At 37.2% G+C, this 18,678-nt stretch overlaps 1 protein-coding gene across 1 annotated transcript; it reads right to left on the bottom strand.

Annotated features, from left to right (window-relative positions):
• Positions 1 to 574: 574 nt before the first annotated feature.
• DRIP2 (DREB2A-interacting protein 2) lies at positions 575 to 15,161 on the bottom strand. Its single transcript, XM_089136630.1, has 8 exons — positions 14,969 to 15,161; positions 14,554 to 14,752; positions 13,228 to 13,327; positions 4,976 to 5,309; positions 4,332 to 4,759; positions 4,184 to 4,234; positions 1,917 to 1,989; positions 575 to 1,046 (listed from the first exon to the last, which is right to left on the bottom strand). Exons 2-8 carry the CDS (start codon positions 14,663 to 14,665, stop codon positions 873 to 875), a joined length of 1,272 nt encoding a protein of 423 aa, XP_088992756.1. The 5' UTR covers positions 14,666 to 14,752; positions 14,969 to 15,161; the 3' UTR covers positions 575 to 872.
• Positions 15,162 to 18,678: the final 3,517 nt, after the last annotated feature.

The following is an 18,678-nucleotide window of genomic DNA, read 5'->3' as shown; positions in this document are numbered from 1 at the left end:
AGTTCAAATCTCCTTGGGATCAAAAGACAACAAGTCAAAGACCTCCGTGGATGGGAAGAGGGAGGGGGAAAGGTGTCAAAGGGGCAAAAAATCAAACTTAAGACCTCCGTGGTCTCGCTGGCTCTACATAAAAGATTGCCTCCATTGTACCAAAAACATATCCAGAATGGCATTTAATGACAGTTACTAATGATCTAGGACCCACAAAAAAAAAAAAAAAAAGACAGTTACTAGCGATCACCAGGTGATTCACAAAGATCACAAGAGCAGTAAAGAGCAGGCCACAACTAAGGGTAGTCAATTCTAAGTCGAAATTTTTGTTCAAAATCAAACTAATCGATTCAGTTCCAACCAAGAAACTGTCAGCTAAAAGCAGTACATCGATTAATTACTAATCGTTTAGGATTGGAAAAATTGATATCAATTAATAATCAGTTAAGCTTTCGATTTACAGTCATTACATTTGAATCGAACCGATTTACAGCCTTAGCCAAAACAATTTCTTCTTCAGAAAGCACAATAACATAACCAAAATGCTATTAACAGAGAAAACCTGAAAGACACAGACACAGAATTCTGCAACTAAAGCCTTATCTTATCATTTCCAAGCTAAAAAGTCAATCAGTTACAGAGTAAACAAAGAACTGATGGAAAAGGGGGGTGAGAGGAGAGGAAATAAATAGCTCAATATGGTATTTCATAATAAAAAACTTAAAAGCATATCTAATGGAAGAGGACAATCTCATAAATGAACAGTAAAGGGCAACCAAAATTTATGCAAGGAAGCTCCTTGAACGAAAGATCAGGATTTTCTCAAGGCTTTTCTGCCTATTGGATACATGCAGATGAAGAAATACAGAGGCATGTCTTCCTTAAGGGGGACGAACTTTCCGCCCATAGCTCAACACCATCACAAAATCCTTGGCTGAGGTGCCCACAGATGCTGGCACTCTCTTCGATATTGATCCCATCTGAAGCCACAAATCCACCACATTGTGCAGCTGCAATGTAGGCGAGACTGGCTTTCCCCGGCAGGTGATCTCAATCTGTTGAACATAGAAGGCCATACACAAATCTATAAACACAGCACCACACTTTCCAATCCATTGTTTTGTAACTGCAATATTTTTTAAAGAAAAAATTTGCAAACATTTTATACGTAAATTCTCTTAAAGCCAGCCGTTGCAGAAGACCCGAACACCTGGACTGATACATGCCAAAGTGAAGGACTACATTTTCAAACAGCCAAAAAAAAAAGAAGCCAAAAGTTGAATTTTCACCCCATTTCTAAAGCTCTCTGTATGGAAAAATGGAAAAATGGAATTGGGATGAGAAATGCTAAATGGGTAGATGATGAGTAGGATAACAAATCAAGAATAATGCCAGGAACATATTAGGATGCCAAGGGAAGGCTTCCTTGACATCCCTTGTATACACCAAGCCTAGCCCTAATTTCACCAAGCTGAGGTCCAAATAATATCCAGGCTGAGCCAGGTCACCCCTAGACACCCTGCTTCTAGATGAATCAAAATATATGACTGTACTCCACTGCATTGATGCTACAAGTAATATTAGCTTTGCGATTTATGCTGGATTTTCTGCTCAGAAACACCAAAGAGAACAGGAAGGAAGAACAGTGACATGAAGCTCACATAACATTGTACTTGTAGAGTAAGCTTGGTTGGATTTTACACTGACAGGTTTTACCATGTCTGCGAGCTTTACTCACCAGGGAAAAGGAAGTAAACCAAATTGACATGACCAAAACTAAAGGGAAATAGGTCAAGGTTCATTCTCTACATCCTAAATAAATCAAGCATCCAATTATCTAATCTTTCTTTACCAACAATATTGGAATGGTATAGCGTACTCAGAATACACTTTTACTTTCCAGGTAGAGAAAAGGATTAACTCACCTCTGTTTCACTTTTAAGATCAAGTTTCTTCATGAGGTACTTATGGATAAATGAAACAGGTATATTACCATCCCTACAAAATCATTAAACTAAGTCAGCACCAATGTTTAAAATGGAGATTTGAGAATAAAATTGCAATAAGTATTAAATAGAACTACTGTGACCACCTTTGCTACCATATCTTGACAACATCCAGAAAGTAACATCCTATATGTATAATCCAAATCTTGTGAAACAAAAGAAATGCCTCCTGGAACCCCCATCCCCACCAAAACTAAAAGCAAATCAACAGCAATAAACAGAAGTTTTGAATAATCAACAAAAAGATTGAAATGAAAGAGAGTGGCTTCTATGGTTTACCAGAAGTTGTAGTAAGCATACCACGCAAAAAGTCAGCAGATATTTATTCTTTAGGGAATTAGGATCGCCAACTGATGGTGTTTCTAGCATGTAGTTATGTACTGGGGACAGGACCATTATGGTATTATGGCTGTCCCTGCACCCTCAACATTAGTGTCTACTCACATACCATTTGGTATCTGACAGGTTAACTAAATTCCAGATGAATCCTAGAAAGGTGTTTTAACTCGATTCCAAAACCAATCTGACACTAACCCTGTTATGGAGATTGGAGGCTGTCCTAACTGGGAGGGACCTTGAGCTTATTGAGAAATCAGGTACCCATTAACAAATAACAACCACTAGGTGAAACTCATCTTCAGTTTGCAATCACAAAGCCCCCACCACACATGACTAATGCATTCTGCATAATTCATATAATTGACTGGTTCATATGTCTAACTGCATGGGATCCCAACATAACTCTATCAACCATCAACTAAGCACTGGGACAAGTACAATCAACTATGGATCAAGAGTAAGTTCCTAAATCTTAAAACAAAATTGTCAGCTACGTCCCTGGTGCCTCCAAAAAACAATGGATCTAAATTTCAATTTTGCACTTTACGGCTTTTGCCGATTCATCAGCTATTATTAAAACCCTATCCTAGTATCCCAGTTGAGAAGTTAACCAGCTCTAGATCCGATATCAACCAAATGATTGTTGGCAATTTGCTTCTAATCTATTCCAGTCATCATCCACAATTGATCGGACATAGCAAATTTTCTTCAGAAACAAACTCAACTAACTAACAATTGGCAATTCTCATTTTTATCCCTTCATTGTTCAATTAAACACCCAGGTCATGACCCACTAAGTAGCAAGATACATATCTTCAAAAAATAACAAGTAGAAGCAAATTGATGCTAAAGTGCAACTAAAGAAAATATATTAAATTATTAACGCAGGTATAATGGAACTCATCCCTGTGATCCACACAGTACATAGCAGCATAGATAAGTTTCATAGTAGAAATTGATGAAATAAAAATTACAAAATGTTTCAGTCAGCACCTATAGTGGCAAATTAGGATGTGTAAAAAAAAGGCTTTAATTCTTTGGATAAATACATGAAAGAGGTGGTATTCCATCTTCATTGTTTCATTAATACATGAACTGCATTGTTGAAAAGAATCATGAGTCATAGGTGTAGGTTCCTTGATCTAATGGAGAAAAGAAGACCAAAAATAGGAGTCAGCACCTAAACAACATGAATTACATGGTATCTACCCAACAAGGGGCCAAAGAGTCGAGTTCACAGGGAAGGCTGCGGGAGGATTAAAGACTGAAGTTTTATCAACTTTTTTACTTACATGCTCCAGGTCGTTATTCATACTCATTTCATATCCAGGTCTGGGTGCGCCCCCCCCCCCACCACCAAAAAAAAAAAAAACCCAACCCTTTGTCCTACTTCTCTGCTTTGTTGGATTTGGATCACAATCTTGCATCACATCATCCAACTCTTTAGCTCATGGTGCTGGTTTCATCTTCGGCTCAAAATTAAGGTGCCGGTTTTCTCATCAGGATTTTTAACATCTGTATTGTCAGGGTGGCACTAAAGACAAAATCAAACAGAAAGGTATGGTAAAGAGATGAGTCAAATGACTCCCCTCCCCCATGGAAAAATTGAAAGATATTAAAAAAAAAAAGGTAAGCCACAGTCTGTTTCCCCAGAGCACAATTCACTACATCATCTGGTCACATGCCATACAAACACAAAACAAGCATGTAGCAACAAAAGAACTGTTTGAACCATTCATTATCAAAGACCACTTTAAGGTGACAGCATTATCAGAAAACTAGAATGCTGAACAAAATTAAAGCAAGAGTAGGGAATAGAAAGCAGGCACTAGTGCCTAGGAACTAACTTAATTCTCAGGTAACAAGAAGGAATCTGTGGCAATGGTGCATCTGCTTCCCTGAAATGTTAAGCATGGTATTAGGAATTGCCATCCAAAAAAGTATTAAACCTATCTCCGGAAAAAAGTAAAATTCCAAGACAAGTTGATTTCTCACTGTTCTTCCGAAGCCATCAAGGAAAACCAGATTGGACTAGCTCTTCTGTCACGTTTAAGTCCCCGAGCATCAACAACAGTTTGTGCAGACATGCCAAGCTCCCTCGAAGCAGATGATGCTCTTTTTCGTCCAATTCCATTGAGCTTTCTAGGCTTCCCAGATCCTGAAGATGCAGCAGTGCCAGTTTTGGTGTCTTGGAGTTTTGATTTATTCAACTGTTCCTTAACCTTGCTTTTTGGAAAATGTGCGTCACTTTCAGAGGCAGACGGCTGTTCTGACTTGACAACAGACTTAAAAGACTTCGTCCTATTTGCAGCTTCAACCAGGCAGTTCAAGGGTTTCCAGTCAACTTTTCCAGCCCATGGCTCAGCATCATTCTCCACCTCTTGTTTGGGCAGGTGGTGGTTAGAACACTCAGCATTAGAATTCTACACCAACATAATAATAGATCATGTGAAGTGTTACTAAATGAAAAATAATTATAATAATGATAACTATTCAGAATGGAATGCTTATGTGCGACATGCAAAGCGTCAGAAAATGGGAAAAGAAAAGAAAAGAAAGAAGAATTGTACTGGAAAATTTTAATTTATAATGGACAGTCAATTGTAGATAAGCATCAATTAACCAATACCGTCCCCCACCTGCCTTCTAGTTTGAACAATCTTGTTCAGGGTTTCAGGAGAACTTGAGCTCTCTGGTTGATTCTCCACAGCATCCTCCTCTTTTCTAACCGGATCCTCACTGGTAAAACTGGATCCTCGTAAAGCAGTAGACTTTCTTGAAACAGCTTTTGTTCTTCTTCCAGTCAGACCAGTCTGTGCAGACACTCTGGGAGTGCTGACAACCAGTGATGAGAGTGATCTCTCCTTTCTTCTAATTGGCAATGAAATTGTGGAGGCAACATCAGGTGCATTCACCTTTCTCCTTTTGAAAGGGAAAATCTTCGACCTTAAATCATTCAAACTGTGGTCCGGCCTGCAAATTACAATAACAATGCCAAAATGTTTCAAAATACATGGAACATATAACCTCTGATTCAGCCAAATGTATGAGATAACAATTCAGTTATGGTTATAATTATAACTTATAAGGTACTTTAATGGTGATTGTGAAGCAGACAAGCCAAAATCATACTCAATGAACCCATAACAAAATCATAGGCTCCTCAGTCCCAATGAGCCACCAACTGGTTGTGCATGAATTCAACAAGCATCCCCTCCCAATTAAGAGTATCAGAGGAACAAACATGTAATTTGACTAATTTCAGTAACAAAAGATGATACCAACCAGAATGTGAAGAACTCGCAGTACCCTACTTCCCCAAAATCTTTATTTATATTTAGAACGATTAAAAAGAAAAGACTCCCATTTTGTAATAAGATTCAAACCTAGTAGTAGGTAACAACCCTAAGAACAAATAATGACTAATCCTAATCACAATAGGGAACCCCATACTACATCTGAGTAGAGGGGAGATTCCCCCTATGAAGTTACGTACAACTCCATGTCTCCATGGTACATACTTTAAGAGCCCCCCCCCCCTTCTTTATTTTTCTCAAGCTGGAGTACGGATATATCAAAAGAAGGCTTCAGCTTGGATCAACAAGTATAGATATTAAAAGCAGTATCAATCTTCGTCACAAAGAGTAGTGATAAATGCTAGTGAGCATGGAGAGAGAGGGAAAAGCATTATTATATTTTGGTAGCTATATCAACTCAAGCACATAAAATCATCAGCAACATCAATAGAGATAACAACCATCATGTTGAACAAAGACAATCAGCAATGAAGAAAATAGGCTGTAGTGAACACTAACCTACAGTATCATATTGAAAATAATTATACAAGAAAAGGCTAGGTTAGGTATTACTTCACATAGAAGACTAGTAATTGATAACACTTCACAAAGAAAGCCAGGAAGTAATTAGTAAAGGTATCAGTGCAGCATCTAACAGCTACATCAAAAACTCTTCTCGTGGAAGGCAGGTAGTACATAATATACTGCCCAACCAAAGGCAGTCATAGAGCCCTGGACAGAGATCTCAGATAAAAACCCCAATGGTGTACAGGCAACATGGGTTAATGCAGACTAGATGGCATCATCTTGCTGCAGACAAGGTGAAAAAAATATATAGGTTACTGTCGACCAGATAGGAAGTATCGGTTACTGGCTACCGAAAATCAGATAGATGGTATACAGACCAGACATCAGGCTATTGTAGACTAAATAAACTTAGAAAATCAATTGTTACTGCAGATGCAAACACAAAATAATGGTAGTTGTCAGATAAAACAGTCTCAGGATTATGAAATTTTAGATAATAATAGTCTTTAGCTGATGGCTAGAGTAGAAATTAAACTTCCCACTCACATATATCGTTACACGTGGGCAAAATAACAGCAACCAATAACCAGTTCAACAGATTACAATCTTAACCAGAATCCGAAGAAGAGAAGAGAGGTTAGGAAGAAATAAAGATCGTCTGGAGAATAGATTATAGTAATAGTCCTCCCCAATGCCTTCAATTATACTTATAAGATTACATAACTTATGACTCTTGTTTGTGATAAAATTTTAAAAGGAGTCAGATGAAATTTAAATACAATTCTAAGACTAGAGAAAAACTAAACTGAGGATTCACAACTACACAAAAGGGTGGCACTCCCCCTCTAGCTAGAATATACCTATATCAGTAGGCTCCAGCATGGAACAACAAGAAAAGATATTAAGAGCAGCACCAGTCTTATGCATAAATTTGGTCCCAAAAAAAAAAGTCTTATGCATAAATAACAGTGATAGTCACCTCTGAACATAGCAGTATCAACTCAAGGACATCAACCATTAGCAATCTCAGTAGATAATAATCTTCATGTCAAATCCAATCAGCAACAAAAAAAAAAAGGCAGTGAACAAGAATCACAATTCATGTTATCATGGCAGCAAGAACAATATGAACTGTCAAAGGCTCTTCATGAAAAGGCCGATGGTAGTAAGTAGTGTCATATTCCCAAAAGAAGAAAAAAATGCAGCATCCCATGGCTACATCATAAGCAGCAACTAGTCGATAATATTTTGCTCAAACTATTAAGCCCCAAATAGAGGTCTTAGATTAAAAATTATAATGATAAATAGGCAATCTAGGTTACTGTGATGGCATTAGGTTGCTATAAACCAGACTATGGACTCGATACATAGTATGGGTTTTGTGGACCAAATAGGCAGATTGGTTACTATGGACCAGACAACATTAGATTGTTGTAGATCAAATAAACATGAATTGTTGTAAAATACCTTCTTCAAACAAATGCTGAGCACATGAACAAACAAATGCTAGTTGTAGCAGACCAGAAATTGGTCGATCAGCGAAAAGGGAAAATGAGATAACAAGGAAAAACAAGCAAAGCGGATAGACTACTGCAAGCCAGAATAGAAAGAGAGCAGCTTTTGGTTAAAATAACTAATCCTAATTTCCAATGCAGGCTAAACTTAAAAGATATAGTCTCAGGAGTTTAAGATATTGCTCCTAACACCCTAATCTATTACAAGTTAATGACATAAAAGGGGGAAAATAACAGAAAAAACTGATAACCAAACTTAAGAGACTAAAATACCCTTAGATTCAAAAGATAGTAATCTTCAGAGAAAAGTAGTTGGGGCAGGCCTCAGTGAAATGGTAAAGCAGGGGTAGTGCCGTGTGCATAATGACCCAACCCAAAGTATGCAGTAGCAGGAGCCTTGTATACTGGGTACACCCAATCTTCGGATAAAATTAGTCTTAAAATGATTATTTGAGTAGATAATAGAACATTTATCTTAATAGTAGATTAGCGAAAAATAAACTTCGATCATCCATGTGTCGAACATTTATCTTCAACAGTAGATTAGCGAATTTCAATCTATCCCTCACGGGACACAGATAAATAATGACCACCAATAATAGAAATTCAAATTGAAGAGTATCATAAAAACCTTTACAAGATCAGTAATCAAGAGTATCTGCAATACGATCCGAATAATCTCCAGTTGACATCTTCACACTGAAATAGTCTCTAAGCAAGAAAGATCCCAACAAATAATTTTCAATCTTCCCGCATGGTAGTAAGTAATCTCCATGCAGATGAAAAAAAGAGTGAAGTCGGTGCCAAAGGCTTCTGCACCAGCAGAGTCTGAGGGCCAATTTTATTACACAACCTTACAACCGGCAATTTTTGCTAAGAGGCTGCTTTGATAATCTCCATGCAAATGACAACTTCAAAAAATCTCAAATCCCAAATTGAAGTGATCAAGGGTAGACCAAAAAACAATACGACAAATATGTATGCCAATAAAAGTTATGTAATTAAGTTATCAATTATCAAGTAATGCAAAGACCAGAAAAAATAACACCCGATTCAGTCAGGTGTGGAATGTTACTGATTGAGTACAGCATGGACCCACCCAAGCACACAATAGACAATAAGAAGTGTTAACGGAAAACACATCATTAACCAAAATATCCAACAGATGTACTTTTCAACGGCCACAAGAGAGATTGGTAGAATTGGAAAGTTCACAAGGTGAGTAACGAAATGTAATGACCACAGTGGGATTGAAATTTAATTGTATATATGTACTAAGGCATGGGGTAAAGTACGAAGCAAATGTGAGGTATGACTGTATGAGAAAAACATAATTAGACTAAAACAGTGGTATAATAGAAAAGAAAATTTCTGCTCCCCCAAAAAAAATTAGGTGATGATCACACAAAGAACCAAGGGGCAATCATGGAAACCTAAAAGGTAAATAGATAAATAGGAAAAGAATAAAACAAAATATCAATGGGCTTGCTGATTTTGTGAAACCAAGGAATAGGTTTATAGGATATAAAAACAAAGAAATAAGGGCATTTATGTGACTTGAATTAAGTGTAGATTTAGCATTAAGGATCCTCTCTTCTTCCACACAATTGGAAAAAGAAAATCTGGGGAAAGTAAACTTGCTAAAGGCTGGAATAATTCCATATACAAGCTAATAACATGATTAAATGGGGTCTATTAAAGTCTATTTATGATTCATTGGGATTTGACCTTAGGTGGAGTTGCCAGATCCACAATTCCGATAGTACTACATTTTCCATTGAACTTAAAGGTAGTTTTGTTAAATAGATATCTTTAAACTGCCCTTACTCAACAACCGGAGCTTTTGGGTGAAATGACAGCTAACATAGCATCAGAGTGGGAAGAGATTGAGAGTTCAACTCCTGGAGAGTACAAAATGGACCACCCCACCCCCAACCCCCCCCCCCAAAAAAAAAAAAAAAAAACCATTATCCCTCAGTGTCATCTGCGGGCACCCATATGTCTCATGTGCAAGGACCAAGAAGGCCTGCACCTACAGAGGAGTGTTGATGTATACCTTTAAGCTACCATTCCCTGAGCAGTTTGAGCTTTACTTAAAATGGAAGCTAACAAATTCGTTAGAGCATTTTAATACATCTAGAAGCTGACAGGAATGCCCTCTTAGCCCCTGCCTTCTTATTTCTATTATGGAGATTTTTTTCTTGTCTCTAGGAAACTTGGCCCACTCAAAGGTATTAAAGTGGCTAGATATACACCAAAGATTACCCATCTTCTGTTTTCTGATGATACATTTGTTTTTGGTAAAAGCCACTTATAATGATATAAGTAACATTAAAAGCGTTTCATGATCTGTTTTCTGACCTTTTTTTGTAAAATCTAATGAAAAACTAGAATTCGCTTTAGTAACGATGTTTCCATAATGGATAGATTGAGACCTTGTCCTTTGATGGGCACAAAGAAATGTCTACCCAGTCCCCATACTCTGACGCAAACTATTTTTATTCCAGATCTAAATCCAAGGATATATGTGGCATTGTTGATGGAATGAGATCTCAATTATCATCCTAGAAAGCTAACTGTAGGGATTCGCCTTGCGGAGTGGATTAGGTGTGTCACTCTCGTCTATATGATTCTTGACGAGGACTCAAAAAATAATTTGGAATCGCCACCTAAGAATAGAATCTTAGATCCATCATGGTAGCCCAATCCTTGAAAGAGGAAGTGACTCATGACTCCATTGAGTCTGGTCCAAAATTTTAGATAAGTGATCAGGTTACAAGTGTGGGAAGGTACTAGCACCCCAACTCACTAGGCATCGTCAGTCTCTTTATTGAACACAACATACTAAATATTCTCCCTTGATATGTCCTAAAACAATATGAATAGCTATATGATACTGCACATATGTCAACATGCATATGCTAAATATATTGCAGATCTTGATTAGACAGGGTTAGATCCTCAGACTTCTGAAAGCAGGGCAAAGTAATAGCGTCATGAGGTCTTAATGAGAAGGGGCTTGATCCTTGGATATAATAATAGCAAGGGTTCAAAATAGAAGGATCTTGGGACAGGAACTTGACATGCTCTGCTTAGCTAGACTAAGGCCCAAAAGGAAAAGGAAGGGGGGGGGGGGAGAAACTGGAAAATGAACTAAGAGCACACTAATGGATCCTCCCATAAATCTACCTTGGTGTGCGGCAAATGGGAAAGGAACACTTGTATTAAGGCATCCAGGGGAGTCACAGGGCCGTGGAAAGGGTCTACGGCAGCTGAGACATTTATGTTGTTGGAATATCCGACAGAGAAGTCACTTTCTGTTTATGTTCAATTCCTCACTACTACGAGGGAGGATAGCCAACTTTTAACCAACTCTTGAATGCAGAGCACAAAGTTCTTATTCAATTGTTTTGAGCTCTATACCTACTTATTTAATGTCTTCATTTTGTTTCCTATTGGAACTTGTAAGGCTATTGATTTGACTTGCAAAATTTTTTTGAATGAAAATACAGGGGAAGTCAAGAAATCTCATCTCACTACTTGGGATAAGTTTGTTTCGCTAATAATTTAGAACATTTTGGAATCAGAAAAGTAGAGATTGATGCTAAATTTTAAATCGGATTAAAGATTTCCAGATAACAAAAACAGTAGTTAAATCAAAGTTCTCAAGGGATGGTACTTTCCTCACATGTATATCTTTGATCAATTGTTCTCAAAAAGAAAGGGTCTTGGTCTTGGAATAAAGTGGCTCATCTATTACCCATACTTAAATCCTTGGCATTTCCCTTCGTAGGTGAGGGAAATGATAATTTCAAGAAAATTTTGGGAATCAGACTTAATTTTCAATATGGCACAAGCCCCTATATTTTCAATAAGAGATGAGCAATACAAATTACACTATACCCATAGAGCAACACAATTAAATCCATATAGATAACTTCTGCACTTTAACTCATATAACTACCCCCCACCCCCCAAAACCCGCAAGTTATGGCATAGATATCAAACAAGCCCAACCCAATATCAGAAATAAAACGTCAAATGCTTAATCCTTTAGAAAAAAACATCTAGAAGTTGACCATCAAATGGAACATAGCAAATATAGAAGACGCCTTGTTTGATCTTCTCCTTGATTAAGTGACAATCAGTCTCCAAATGCTTTGTTTAGCCATGCTGAACAGGCTTATGAGCTATGCTGATTACAGACTTACTGTTAAGAGTATAGATATGTAGGTAGCTCCACATTAACATAAAGATCTAGGAGTACTCCCTCCAGCCACAGTAATTCACATATACTGTGAGACAGCATGTCATTTGGTTGAATCCAATATTAAACACAACCGATGTCAGAGGCTAAATCTGGAGCAAAAAGAAATTGGGATATGAAGTGATTGCAGGTAAAGAGAGATACATATATGAAAACTTTAACAAAAAAAAAATGACAATGATGACATAGAAGACCAAATACATTAGGTGCCTTCAAAACAGACCCCTCACCCCCACAAAACAGGAAAGGGGGGGGGGGGGAAGAATTTTTAGCAAGAGAAACAAAATCAAGTATAGGATAATAGCAATGAAGTGAGAGAGGTAGTAATGGACTTGATGAAACATCAAAGATGCAGGGTTTTCAGAATCTAATAAATCTTCAACAGAAATATTCATACATCAACACTCGAAGCAGGAATAGCATCCCAACGAATATTTTTCAACAGATAAATACAAAAAATCCAAAATAAACAACATAATTCAGCATCAAAAGTATACGGAACCAATACAAATCAGTACATGAAACGCTAGTTTTCCTTCCTCTATGAACTAGGGATTTCATTCTTTAAACCAGAAGCCCAAATCAACTCTCAAAATGGAAATAGAAAAGAGAAGCAAGTACTAGATATCATTCAAACAATCCTAAAATCTTTAACCATTGCCAGGTAAAGAGCAGAGAAAGAGAAAGAGGACAATGGAAGACAAGGGCTGTGCAATAGATATATGCATTTCCAGTCATACAGACCAATGTAAATTTATATTAATGTCAATCCAAAATTGGAAAAAAATATAATTCTTACCTACTTAAACCTATAGCCTAAGCAGGAAACTTACTTAGGCTAGGAAAGTAACAATCAATGACCAGAAGCAAGAAAAGAAACCATGATAGGGAGGTTCGCCTATCATGCTACATACCTTATCAGTAGCCAATGAATTCAGTTGAGATGAGGCTCCACAGAGTTGAGTTGTATTTTTCTTAAAAATAATACACTGACAATTATTTTGTACTTAATTGACATCTTATCCATATGAAGCAACATTCTGATAATTATCCAGAACAGTATAGCACCTAAGATTCAACATAGTATCGAAGCTATCTATACCTTGCATTAACAAGGGGAGCAATATTTATATTTTTGAAAAAACAGAAACAAAGCTTCAGTTGAAGGAGTCCTAGATAACCAAATAACTTAGCAAAAGAAGCATATGCTGATGCAGCTTCAAAAAAACAAAACATGCTGATCTGCACATTAATTAAGCATAACAAGAACAAAAAAATAAGTTAACCTGAGCTTCTCTACCGGAACACAACCCAGATCTATTTTGCAAATCGGGCAGCAATCCAACTCCTCATCTGTAAGTTTCTCATATATGCACTTCCTGCAAACTGATTTGAATTTAAAAAAAAAAATACAAAGTATCAGATATCAATTGTGCAAATTCAACAAAAACTTCTTTAAGGATGGATCTTGAATGTACAACTTACTACAGGAGTTATATCTGAGAAATAAATAATAAGGCACTTACTTTACCTGTGGTTTGCTAGTTTAAGGATGGAAGAGGGAAAACAGTGGGAAATTATTAAGGAGGACATACATGTCAGTGTATCACAAGTTCAAAAATAAGAACTGAATCCAAATAATCCTCTAAGGCTATTTGGGTGTTCATAAAACAATACAATAAATTCCACCCAATAAGACATTCCCACACAGAGTGCTTACGAGAAACATAAAATTATACACCATCCATCAAAGCTGTAAAGATGCAACAATCAAGTTGCTTCAACAAGGAAAAGTGTGCAGAAGGTTCCACTCATTTGACTGATGGCCTCAGAGATATAAAATTGACTCCATTTGAACACATTTCAGGAGCAAAAAGAAAAACAGAGATATGTAATTAGACTCAAGCAAGAGATATCACAGCATAAGCTAAATTAGATTGAACCTATTACAAAAACCAAAATTCCAATTTTCCAAAATTCACTTTTGAGAGAAAACCTAACTAAAGGAAATGTATTGATCACAAGCTGCTTCATCTGTCAAAAGTGAATTAATTCGATTGGTGTTCCAAATGCAAATAAATGCAGAATTTAGAGAAAAAAAATTAACCATGCTCATCCTACAAACTGGACCCTTTTCCAAGAAATGTTCTTGATTTAGTGGTTGCACGTACTACAAGCAGTCCCTATTCAAAAAAAAAGCCAAAAGTTTCAAGTGTTCGTTTCTTGTCTTCATGGATACCACTAGCAAAATTAGAAAGGCAAACACCATGAACACACATTTTCAGAGAATCTAAGGTCGCTTCAATTGACCCATTACTGACTAAGGAAAACGACACCGGCCTCTTAATTTTGATAAGTTCAATCGTATCGGCACGTAGTACGTAAGAAAGACGATAACTTCTCTCGTAATTCCTTCCCCTTTCTCTGGGTAAGTTAAATCTTTGTGGAGTGCGAGAAACCCAGATCATGATAACGCGCAACAATGCAAAATGCGAAACACCCAGATCATAAAAGCGTAAAAGATTACAGACAAAGTCCATGAAACTTGAGAAAGAAAAACAATTGAAGGAAACAAGATTTAGAAGATGAGGAAACAGAACCAAGAGGCTCACACGTATGAAGGCATTCCGATATGGTGGTAGCGTCTCTGAGTAGCTTGTCACAAAGAGGGCATGTAACTTTCGAAGCAACCTCGGACCTCAGAACCCTCACCACCTGATTCATCGTCCCCCAATCCTCGCTTCACGTACCAATAAGATGCATGTCAATCATACACAAGAAAGCATGAAATATGAGTTCATATTCTCCTCTCTGCAACAGCATTTAGAACGATAAAACAATGAGCAATCTCGAAAGAAACGGACGATAATAAGAAAACGAAGAAACTACACAAAGCAAAACTAATTGCTTGTTTCGCACGAGGATGTATGAAACCAAGACTCTCGATCCATCGAAGTTGTAAGGAAAAAAAACAAGATTTCTGACCGTGATTCACGAATGAGATTGAATTAGTTGCGAAAAACATACGTGAGTTTTGTTGGATTTGGACAAACAAGTCGTAGATGATCCGTTCTAGGCTTTAGAATTCAGTGATTCGACGAAATAGCATGGACAAAGAGAGGTTTTTTTACGGAAAAACAAACAAGTTTAGAGAGAGAAAGGTCTCTCGATAAAGTGCGCCGGTGGGTGGTCCGGTCTCTACACGACACGAGTTTCAAACTTCCAAACCTTCCTTAAATACTCTCACGATTTCGCCGTTTCGGCGCACACACGGTGTTGTAGGAAAGCAAACAAAACGTGCTCCCCCTAGCGCATGTTAGTAATCACCTTCAACGTAAAACCCGAGAAAACCGCAGGTAACGCAACGACGCAAGGAGTTAGGGTCCCGGTACGTGTTTAGAAAAGTCAACAAGTACCCGGTTTGTCTTTACCCTCTTTTTTTTTTTTTTTTTTTCTTTTCTCTTTTTTTCGCTTTTGTGAATTTTTGAGTCTTAGAAGTTAGAACCATGCTTTGAAAAAGCCACGACGGAGCGTGGACGTGAAGGTTGGGATCAAAGGCCTCATCTTTGCCGTTGGATCAGTATCTATCGAGCCTACATGTGTGATTAGAGGTGCCTATAGCACAACAATAACTAGCTTTTATTCCTATTTATCCAACAACAAACGTGGAAATTCACCTAAAGTCCTAGTAGACCATATGTGGGTCCTAGGAGAATATTGTTAATTGCCATCGTTGCCCTTGTGTTAGGTAAGTGAGGATAGAATTTCTTGCTTCTTTTGCTTATGAGACTTTCACAAGTCCTTGACTCAAGGAATGGAGTTTGGTCCAATCGTCCTTTTCGTGATGATCGAGGCTTTTAGGATCAGATGGTCAGATATACTGTTATCGCGTTTGGAAATAAAGCGCAAAATTTCGATCCCCTCACTGGCCATGGTGTCATTAGCACTTTTCTCTCGAGAAATTGTGGAATTTCTTGTTGAATGAATCCATCTATTGCCCTCACTTTAGCGTGATTATACTCATGACATGGGAAACTTGTGCCCCTAAACATGGTTCTAGTGTATGGTATCAAATTGGGTATCTCTTTTATGAAACCTATAAGATATCGATACGGTTTTGAAAAGAATCCACAATACTGTCTACCCTACTTTTGAATCTACTTAAAATGATTTTTTTTACCATTTTACCCTTTATGTAGTGTAGTCAACATGAAACCGATGCTTAAAATCATGACACTAAAAATGAATTACTATTTTCTCGACTTTGCCGTCTCAATGAAGTGGTATGTTACCCAAAAAAAGGAAAAGCTTGACTCGATGATCTATGATAGATTTACGTTGAAATGGCGATTGATTGCAACTTTCTCTCTCTCATAACAAGCATCACAAATCCCTTTAAAGGATTTAGAAACAAGTAAATTAATGAAAAGTGAGATTTGAAAAAAAGTAGGTGGAAGGAAGCAAGATCTATGGATTCTCAAGTGTTGCCCTAGGCCATAAAGACAAAAAGGAAGGATAGATATATGCATACGTTGCTTCCATCACACTTTGCTTGTGAAGAGGGGCTTTAAAGTTTAAACTAGGGGAGGGTTACAAAAGGACTTTCAAGGAGAGGAAAGTTGGCAAAGATTTGGAGAGAATTAGGACCACCTCTGTTTTATAGATTGTAGTTTGTTGTGGGTGTTGTCACTATTGTAAATAGTCTCCGCCAAAAAAGATAAGTTCAAAGTGTAACGTGCTTTTCCAATCTATTCAACTCGTTTGTTATCTTCCTTTTGTCGGGAGCTGAGGATCATCTGGGCTAGCTTGCGCATCTCGACTACATTCTCAAGGAAGACGCCTCAACGAGAGTTGAACCCACAATTTCTTTACTAAGAGGCGTAAATCTTACCCCTAGAGCAACTTTGCATTGGCAGAAAAATGTCAATTTGCAAGGGGATTGGATTTTCTGCTTCGGATCGGAATGGATGGATTCTCATCATATATAAAGTGGAGGTTGTTGTGGCAAAGATAAATTTTCACCATACATAATTTTAGGACCTACAAGATGATTGTCTTGGACATTTTATGGGTACAGGGGATTTTGGATTATTTTTTTCTCGAAACAAGATTTTTCACCTGTAACTATCATAACATCTTTACAAATTGAGTGAAAAGTAGAAAAACAATTAGGGTTCTATCTATTCTTCTCTTTCATAGTAAAACACCATTCATGCTTGCTCCCGAATGTAGCCTAAAGGGTAGGTGAATTGCTAATAAATCTTCGATAGAAGAAACTTAACAGAGGTGAAGAGTAAATAGTGAAAATAATGCATCCCAGCAAATGAAGGGGGGGGGGGGAAATAGCAGCACAGAACAAGCTTAGATATCGATCGTGAGACTGCCATTACTCAAGGTACCATGCTCCTCATCAAAGAGCAATTTTGTAAACTAAATTTTAAGTTGTTAGGTGTTTTAATTATTTGGGTGGAGTACATAAGTTGGAAATAAGGATGGTGAAAACTTATAAAATTTGTTTTTTTTTTTTTCCGCCAAAATGAAAACAATAATAAATAAAAATAAAAATGAAAACCATTTTTATAGCTATGCATGAAAAATTGGCACTGGAGGTGTAATTGACAATGAACACATTTCTTGATGTCTAGTGTTTATCCATGCAAATCAGTTATACATATGAGTTTAAGCAGGGGGTGGAGGATGAGTGTGGATTATCTCCCTTGATTGAGAGCACTTTGTGCTCTTCCGACTTTACAACTATAAATTATGTTAAGTGTACAAATAAAAAAATAAAAAAATATTATAAAAAAAAACCCTATCACTCTAATCTTGTGGGCCCCGTATAATTTGTGGTCAACAGTCGTCAGGAGAACACAGAATCGGGAGAAACGATCAGGACTCGTAGAGGATTATGCTCATTTTACATCTTTCAATCACATATTTAGAGAAGAACCTACCTCTAAACACTAACAAAATGAACTAAATGTGAAACTCCAACTTATTTATATGATGGAAGAGTGTGAGATGAGCATAGTCGTCTATCTTTGCAGGTAGAGGATTCCAAAAAGCTTTATATTTCCCTCAAAAACATAATATCGTAGCCATTGATGTTTTGTGAATCATTAAGAGTTGAACCCACGATCTTTTCACTAAGAAGTGGTTTCACCACTAGAACAGCTTTGCGTTGGCTCAACGTTTGCTCTTTAATGTCATATGATGTAATTCCTTTACCTTTGTCTCTTGAACATATCCCATGAAATCAAATCTCATGTGTCTAAACTAGGACAGATGATGAATTGATGACCGGCATGGACAGTTTTTAGATAATATATTCAAATCCTGAACCAAAAATGATCTCTTTTGAACCACAAACAAATGATCTCAGTTCTCCAACCACCAATTAATTATGCTTATCTACTTTTTTTTGCCCTGCTAATAATCTAATAAATGAAAGGACAAATCGTACCAGTTTTAAATGCTCTAACATAAATATATGAAAGGGCAAGCTTCCTCTGAGCCAGTACCCTAGACCCTCTCAGATAATTTATTGGGATAAAGTTCTTAAACCAAGTAGAATACAAGAATTCATAAATGAGATATGATTATTACAAAATCATTCATTGGATAAGAATGAGGTTAACTTCATATAATAAAAAGGGAGTGGGCTCCCAGAAGATGACCTGCTACCTCTTTTCAACACATTCTATGGGTAAGGACAACAAGAAACCTTTACCAAAACA

The sequence above is a fragment of the Hakea prostrata genome, chromosome 10 (assembly GCF_041222555.1).
Source record: "Hakea prostrata isolate BN-2017 chromosome 10, UWA_Hpros_2, whole genome shotgun sequence".
NCBI classification, from domain to species: Eukaryota; Viridiplantae; Streptophyta; class Magnoliopsida; order Proteales; family Proteaceae; genus Hakea; species Hakea prostrata.
This window is presented reverse-complemented; position numbering and strand designations above follow the sequence as displayed.